Here is a 9422-nt window from a genome sequence, read left to right as displayed (position 1 = left end):
GATTAAATAAAAAAAATTAAAATTAAATTTTGAATAGAGCAAATTACTTAAAATTCCATTTAGATTTAACGATAATTATAAAGACATCCTCTATTTTTTGAAATTTCAGAAATCCCTTTTTGAGGTTTACATTTGATAACAGATTACTCCTTAACTAATATATTAATATTTATTTCTGATATTATCTCTCTACACTATTTTGAAATTATTATTTTATCATATTTAAATCATGTTTTTTTTTTTTCTCACAAGCACTTTAAAGGCGTTGCCAACCATATGGTGCCTTTTTTGTGATTTTTTACGAGAACCAACGATAATGCTCCATGTGAAATTCTGTAACAATTATGTGAAAGTTGTACATATAATATAACTCTTCTTATTATTTGTTAAATTTTTCTGTATGTGTAACGTAACTCTTCTTATTATTTGTTAAGATATAGTAAAATCTATCATACTTTTGATTTATATGAGATCATTTTAGTTTAAAAAATATCATTATAAATATTGTTGTAGCATTTAAAAACTTATGAAATGTGATTTTCTTTGTAAATATGATTGATATATAGTTATCAACTCAATGTAAAAAAATATTTTAGAATAATTTGACAAAGCTAAATGCAAATATATTAAATATTTAATATTTCTAGATTTAACAGAATTTTTTTATTTTTTATGTTTTATATTCTTAACATGCATACTATATTAATTTAAAAAATTAAATTAATATTACCATATCATTAGATGTGCAACAAATTGATATCGGAATTTTAAGGTTTAGATTTCTTTTTAAGTTACTTTTTTTTTTTTTTTAAATATATAGCTAAAAGGTAGGATAGGCAATTTTTTTATTTTTTTTTTATTTTTTTGGAGAATGAAAAATTGAAAATGAATGGAAGAAAGTGTTTTCCAAAAATCACTTCCACACAAACACACACACAACAATAATAATAACAACAACAACAACCTGCGATTTACCTCCCTCACAATACTACAAGGTAGGGGCGGTGGGGGACCCTTAAAGTTAGGGTTCAACCTTTTTTTTTAACAACAACAACAACCTTTTAAAATTAAAACACTTTACTTTTCAAAACTAGAATTAAGTTAAAAAAAATAAGAAAACAAGCAATCGTATATAGAACATAAGGAGATAAGGGCGAAATGAAAATTTTATGCTAGGAATAAATGTTTTTGAAATTTTTGAAAATGGAGTTAATGTTCGGGAAAGGTATTTGTAATTTACTCATTTTAATAATTTAAATAAATAATATTTTTCAGACAACTTTTATAATTTTGCCCCCATTATTTCACATTATAGTTTTTCTCTCTCTTATTTTTAACTATACAGTCTTTCATAAAATAATATTACACGTAAATCCAAAACTTTTCCTTCTTTATCAACCACACATTCTTCAAAAAAAATTCTATTCCAAAATTTATAATACCTAATAATGAGGGGGCTAGACGAGGCTTACTAACTTAAAGTATTCTAATTTTTAAAAAAAGAGTACTTTTACATGTCATTTTGTGCGGTGCTATGTTTTCTATTCCGGATTTCCAATGCAATGTACATATCTATCGAGTATATGTGTGTCCTTTGGAGAAAGAGATGTGTCGAGATTTGATTTTTCGAGGATAAAAGCAGAGAAAATAAATAAATAAGGTAACAAGTGGTTAGGGTTAGGTAGAGATGATGACAGGGTGACATCCCAATCAAAAGTTGGGCCTTGTGATGGATACATTAAAAAGCAATTCTTTTTATCTCTAACTAATGTCAATGAGGGCAAGTGTGACGGCTTTATTCTTCTTCCTTAGCTTCTACATCATGATTTCTCGGTAGGTAAACCACAATGACTTGGTCTTGCCCATTAATATGTCTACCAAATGAAATCATGACTCCTTCTATTCTCAACAATATGTAGCCAATCGCGTCCCGAACAATTGTTGATTCTTGAATCGAAATTGTAAGTTTTTATAAGTATTCTATTCTCAACAATATGTAGCCAATCGCGTCCCGAACAATTGTTGATTCTTGAATCGAAATTGTAAGTTTTTATAAGTTTTCTATTCTCAACAACATGTACACCCATAACTGACCCAATAAGTTTGTAACGTGCAAGTAAAAAATGTCGAATTCAATCAAATTTATTCATTTAAATAGTTGAATTATATCACTCATTCGTAATCACTTTTTGATCGCACTTTTTATGCGATGCTCGCCTCACAAACCTTCTTGAGGTGCTTGACGTTATTGTGGTAGATATTAGATGTAATTTGGTAGCGTATTTATGGTGAGTTAAAAAAGTGTTGAAATATGCATTTGGTGACATATCTTTTTCCTCTTATTTTCCAGCTAAAAATTGGGAAGATAATTTGTATTTTTTTGGGAAAAAAAAAATATATATATATATATACACATTATGGACAGATTTAAACCCGGACCAAAATCTAATGTTCAGGTTCGGTTCCAATAATTTTGTGAACCCGAATGATTTCATCTACAAAATACTGTAATGAGTAGTTATGAGTATTAAAATACCCAAATCGATCCATCCGATGCCCATACTTAGTTGTATGTATTGAGAGAGACTCATAATTTGATCCTTAATAATTACAAAGAGATATATTAATTTCTGTTTTTGGTAATCTTTATTAAAATATTGTAATAAAATCTTATCAATTTAATGAATCTCGCAATCATCCAATAATACAACATAATAATGTGCACATAAGACTTTTTATATCAACTCAAATTCGCATAATGTTACAAAGAAAATTAGGTGAGATTGCACGTATAGAATAAATATAGCAATAACGGTCCCATGAAAAGGTCCAAGTTGGAAATGGAAGAACGGATAGGGTTGTTGGTGAATGACTTGGATAAGATTTGGCCCCTACTTGACATTCTTTAAAATAAATTTTTAAGAAAAATGAATTTTGAAATAATGATCTTTTTAAGAATTTGTGATTAAAAATTAGAAAATAGTTTTAAATTTACGTGTAAAATATTTTATTCTTGAATGTATGGTTAAAAAAGAGTTTCAAAAAAATGGAGTTTTAATTTAATGAATGTCAAATGGAGGCCTTTATTTTGATTTCGTGCTTATAACATATTTAACGAATCATATTAAGTTAACGGCTGTGCTATATGTATATCACTACTTACAAATTGATTTACAAACACGTGATGTGAGAAGATATGATTGGATAAAGATCTCTTCAAAAAAATAAAAAATAAAAATCCCCATTTTTTTGACACATCATCAATTAAAAATTTATGAAAAAATTTTTTTTATAAGAATTTAACTTGTAATTCTTGTATGTAGTTATTTTTCTCATAAGTAAAAGTTTTACTTATAAATAATTTTTCACTTTTAAACATTAGTTGTAAAGTTATTTTCAACTTGAAAGTGATTTTTCTACTAATATAAGCATTATGTTAATTTTTACACGTAAGTATATTTTTTACTCATGCTTAAATATTGTATTTGAAAATGATTTTTTTCACTTATAAGTGAAAATCTTAGTTCTTGTAAGCAATTTATGTAATACGATTTAACTAATATTTTCTTAACTTATAAAATGGTGAATAAATAATACGTCATAACTCCACCTTTACATAACATATTAATTTTATATAATTGAATATCAGCGGATAAGCACCTGAATTAATTCAATTCGGGTACTAATTGCCCAAAACACCACATAAGAATTAGATAGTGTTATTTTAATCCTTGTTTTCGGTCTAATATTGCGAGCCAAACATGACCTTAATTGATTTATGTGGTTAATTAATCATTTAGCATAAAAAGCCGTATTTTTTCAAACCTCCATAAAGTAGATCGAGCCGAATATGACGTTGTTAATATTTCTTAAATTTATATCGGTATCACGTTAGACTTGACACATCTCATATTTAATACATGTCAAACTTCGTTTGCCATGTTATAATTTTCATGGTTTTATAGGGGCCTAGTTCATAGGTAGATCAATCGCATGGACCAATTATTTTCTATTAAAATTTTCTCACGGAAAAAAAGAAATAAAAAAGAAACAAGTTTTCCAAGAATCCTACAACTACCAACGATTGACAATTTGTCTAGCAGATCATGCGAATCGCACGCCACTCACACTTGGATTAAAGTTTTCTTGCTCTTGCTATAACAATTTATACGTGTACATATGTTAGATCGGACTATACCAACTTAACTCGTCCAAAAGGAGAGTAAAAAAGGTTTGTTAACAGCAGATAATCCAAGTAAAGAAGTGTACAGTCAATGGGGGGAGAACCTGTGATCCAGTTGAGGCATAACGTGCGATTTACCCTCTCTAAGGTTCTAGGGGCATGAGTCTTGGAGGTCCAGGATTTAGTCTGGTGTATACTGGGATACCTGAATATCAAAAAAAAAAAAATGTTAAACGGATTATGCAATCTTTTTAGCTAAACTCACCAACCCTTCACTTAATTGGACATTGACCATCCAACAAATCAATAATTAGTCAATCATATTGGTAATCAACTAATCAATTGACCTAAATTACACTGTCTAATCATTAGAATAATATTTTGTTCCTCATATTATGGAAGTAGCCCTCCCCAGCCCCAACTTACTTCGTAAAACCCCAAAATAAAGTATTTTTATGCACTTTATGAAACATTTTTTTTGTAAGTCGAAGTTAAACCGAGCATTTGACATGAATACTATGTTTTTATATTTTTTTCAATTTTTTTGTTTATACGAAAAATCATCAATAGAATATCGGGAAAGTAAGCAAATTAAAAACGAAAAGTAAATACTGATTGATTGAGACGTTCCAAAAAGAAAAAGGTTGATTTAACACTTCCAATGGCTAGACAAAACGAGCAATTGGACAAACTCCATATTTTACTCAATTTGTTTGGACGGCCATTACTTATATATCTCTTCACAATTTGTGTTTTGTGTTGGTGGAATATCTCTAAAAACACAAGAAAATGAGTAAAAAAAAAATAGAAAATATAGAATCTCTAACAATGAAGAGTTCAACTTCGTGTCACATTGACACTTTTCTTAAGACGTTATTTGTCTCCACTAATTCAGAATGCACTTGGGATTGATAAAATATAAACAAGTTTTGTGTAATGAAATATGCAAATGAATAAGTATATTACATTCAAAAAATAAATAGACTAAATAGCCTTTTATTGCCTCAGTATCAAAAGTGTATGTCAAGTGGACATGAATCTATATATAGATTTTTACATGACCATTCATGTAAATTTGTGACTTTTTATATGAATCTCCAGGTATAAAGAGGAACCTTTTCACATGTTTTTGAATCACAAAAAATCATCCAAACAGTAAAAAAAGGCTTATTACCCCTAATCAACAAAAGATTTAATAGCTGGGCAAATCTTAGAATACGAAGATTTATTTACTCGAGGTCTCATTCCAAAGAAAAACTTCCTACCCGTTCCTCAAATTGGGATTTGCCCAACTATTAAATCTTTTGTTGACTGGGGCAATAAGCATTCATTGGGACAACCTTAGATGACACAATGTTGAACCTCTTCCATCATTCGACTAAGATGAAACTCAATCAAATTGGTAGCTTACTCTAGGTCATCTAGGACAAATGTTACAGTGTATTTTGAGGGGGTGAAAGAAGGTGGCATTTTCCCCCTTTTTTCTTTCTTCTTTTTTATTTTCTTATTTAAAATTTCAATTAAGAATAATAAAATGCCAATTTTGCCCTTTTTAATTTTGTGGCTTTCAAGGCAAATGGATTGACTAACGCCAAAATAAAATGGATGGAACCACCTATTTCTGAAAGCTGGAGGACCTTTTTCGTAATATACCAAAATTAAAAACTCAGTGTTTTATTATATTAACCAATTCGGTGCTATTTGCGTCAAATTTCGATTTTCGTTGAAACTAATGGTTTCTGCCCTACAGTTCCAATAAATCTTGGCCCAAAAATAAATGCTAAATTACGGAAAGGATTATGAAGAAATTGAAAAATCCTGAAAGAGAAATCCGGTGGACGAAATAATCAATTTTTCACCCGTTGGATAAACCCTGCATCTTAAATTTCAAGGTAAAATCTCTACTTTCCTGGATTCCCACGTCAAAATTTCACACGAAAAAGCATTCCAATTCTAATATACACAAATATATTCGATGCTATTCCGAAGGTTATGCTTCTCTTTATCGAAATCTTGCTACCTACCTTTTTTTCTATCCTCAAAATTGACAAACCCGTTTGCTAGTTTAAACTCAAACCCAGGATTTATATCGAATTGTGAATCCGTGAAACTAAGGTTTCAGAGGCGGATGTCCGTGAATTCGCACAATTTGGTGTCCGAAAATGCCGCAAGTTCCACTATGGATGATCCTAGGAAGCCCCCAGTCGTCCCCATTCCATCCCCGGAAACTGCCGAACCGATCGAGGTATTCAGGGCCCTGGAGGCCTCTTTGGGCTTGCAATTTAGCTCTCAGCCCATATTCCCGAAACCTGGACCTTTGATTATTGTTATAAGTGGCCCCAGTGGTGTTGGCAAAGATGCTGTGATCAAAAGATTGAGAGAAGTTAGAGAAGATCTGCATTTTGTGGTTACAGCAACTAGCCGAGCTAAAAGGCCTGGAGAAGTTGATGGAAAAGATTACTTTTTTGTGAGTAAAGAAGAATTTTTATCCATGATCCAGAAAAATGAGCTATTGGAGTATGCATTGGTGTATGGTGACTATAAGGGGATCCCTAAGCAGCAGATTAGGCAGTACATGGAGAAAGGGTGTGACATTGTATTGAGAGTGGATATACAGGGAGCCATGACGTTGAGAAGGATCTTGAGTAAGAGTGCGATTTTCGTATTTTTGGTGGCAGAGAGTGAGGAGGCAATGGTGAAGAGATTAATTGATAGGAAGACAGAAACGAAGGAGACTCTGCTCATGAGAGTTGCAACAGCTAGGGAAGAGTTGAGGCATTTGAATGAGTTTGATTATGTGGTTGTAAACAAGGGAGGTGAGTTGGAGAGTGCAGTGAAGCTGTTGGAGTCCATCATTGATGCTGAGAAGGCTAAAGTGCAGCAAAGGAGAGTGGTCATTTAGATAAGAACCCATCAAAAAAATTAGGTTAGTATAGTGCATGTTGAAACTTATTGGAGTACTTTTGAAACTATATTTCCTATGGTATATTGTCATCGATTATGTTCTTAGCAAATATGGTTTGGGCCATTTCTCTATTGATTGATTCTTCAATGTGTCAATGAGTCTACTGGTGAATCCGTCATGTGAATCTTTCGTGGGTCTTTGTATTTGGGTGTGTCTGTCTGTATCTTACATGTGCTGAATTGTATTATTAAAAGATCATGTTGTTACTAACTTCCTGGCAAGAACAATCTTTTGCGTTCAAAATTGTTTATTTTAATTGCATAGCTATCTATTAATGTAACTCGAGAGTTGTTCTTTCTAACTTCTTTCTTGTTGGCATTATAGGCATATTGTTATGCCAGTTTTACAATTACTTTTATAATATGGAGATATTATACATTTTTATTATCTTATGTGGGTAACTCTCTACAAGAGGAGGCTCCTGAATGTATTAAAAGTGCACATCACAATGGACAAGCAAATGCCCGTGCAATATAACAGTCTCATCGATATGCTTAATCAATTTAGACCATTTTCCACCATGATGGAAATCATAGTGCCTAATTATCCTAACATGTGAAAACTATAAAGATTCTCAGTAATGTGTTTATTTGATTCACTAATTAAAACTATCGTTAGTTCTCAATTTTCTGAATGAAATAAGAAGTATTATTAGCACTCGACTTTCTTTCTGTGTTGCGCGGACGCTTCAACTAGTGTTAGAGTGTCCTTGTCCAACACATGTTGGATACCGACACTCCTCGTACACTCAACCATGATCATTTTTCGATTTTTATTAAAAATATTATATAACTTAAAGTTATTAGTAATTAACAAATAGAAACTCATATTTAAAAGATTTCAATAAGAAAAATTAATAACAAGTATAAAATTAAATTTATATTATATAAATAAATTTTTTTTAATGAATTTAATCAACATGTCGACTATGTGCCGCGTCAGTACTTTTTAAAAAAAATCTCGTGTCAGCGTATCCGACACTTCTCGTCCATGTCAGTGCGTCATAGCTTTCTTCTATAGCCAATAGCATACCAAACTGATACCACAATTTTCACTTGTCCATGATTATTATTGAAATGTAGATAAAAATTGTTCACTCAGTTGATAGCATCCACAGATTAAGGCAAATATTATGCAGGATATACAAATGGCAAATAATCAAAATTAAAAATTCTTTTGGAGGCTATTTGAAAGACACAACAAATGGACACATTTTACACTATAGTAGCACATATAACCAGATCTAAGTGAGGGCATGCTTCTGATTCAGGCATGCTTTATTGTTTGAGAAATATTTATTATATGCAACATTGGATGTTGTGCATTTGAAAGTTAAAATATGTTCAATCTATGGTTCACAACTACTCGCAACTCTATTCTTTAACTTGCTTGAAAATTTTAGTTATTCTGGTTCGAGTCCCCTCTGGGCTACTGAGGTGAGTGAGTACTTGACTGTAAATCTTAGAGTCCGTGATATTAGTCAAGGTGCGCGAAAACTGGCCGGAACATCCACGGTGATAAAATAAATAAATCTGTTATTTGTGGGAACATTTGAATTGACAGAACCTTCTGCATATAGTGGTAACTATATCATTATTTGGCTATATTTATTAGAGGCTTCTTTTAGACTCTTTTTTTCTGCTTTTAAGTATTCAGCTAGTTATTAACTGCATCTCCAGGTTGTGGCCGTATGAGTTTTTTTTACCCTTATCATTTGCTGCTTCCATATGCAAGTCTCAATTTCTAATGTGGATTATCTATGGCTGGCAACACATTCCACTATCCTGTTATGATTGTTAGTGATTATATGATTCAGTACAAGGTTTCTTAGCCCCCGTTTGTTTCTCATTTTTGGAAAAATAGGAATGAAAAATGTAGTCATTATGGGCCCCACATAAGAGATATAAATTCAAATTTGATGGCTTGATGTGATGGATAACGGTCATATTTTTCATTTTAATGAAAATAGAATGGGAACCAAACAGGGTGTTAATACAACTTTGGACGCTCCATTTGCTTGTTGTATTATATGTAGAAGGCAGCAAAGTTTCATTTGAAAATTTGAGTTTTTGTGAATGGTGAAATGAAGAAATGTGAAGTAGCTTAAAGGATTTCTGAGTTCATTAATCTTGACACTGCAGGTCTATATTGTGTCTTAAATTCACTTCTGCCATTTATTGAGTCGTACACAAATTCGGATATTAAAGGATCAGAAATCCATAAGGTGAATAGCGGAAATTAGAGTCTAAGATGAATGTGTGGTCATACTAAAAT

The 9422-nt window shown here is 31.3% G+C and overlaps 1 protein-coding gene across 1 annotated transcript; it reads left to right on the top strand.

Annotated features, from left to right (window-relative positions):
• Positions 1-5970: 5970 nt before the first annotated feature.
• On the top strand, positions 5971-7358 carry LOC111393428 (guanylate kinase 2, chloroplastic/mitochondrial). The gene has a single exon (XM_023018960.1). It carries the CDS (start codon positions 6159-6161, stop codon positions 7083-7085), a length of 927 nt encoding a protein of 308 aa, XP_022874728.1. The 5' UTR covers positions 5971-6158; the 3' UTR covers positions 7086-7358.
• Positions 7359-9422: the final 2064 nt, after the last annotated feature.

Source organism: Olea europaea, chromosome 4 (genome assembly GCF_002742605.1).
Source record: "Olea europaea var. sylvestris chromosome 4, O_europaea_v1, whole genome shotgun sequence".
In the NCBI taxonomy this organism is placed as follows: domain Eukaryota; kingdom Viridiplantae; phylum Streptophyta; class Magnoliopsida; order Lamiales; family Oleaceae; genus Olea; species Olea europaea.
The sequence above is the reverse complement of the archived record's forward strand: the minus strand, read 5'-3'. Positions and strand labels throughout refer to the sequence as shown.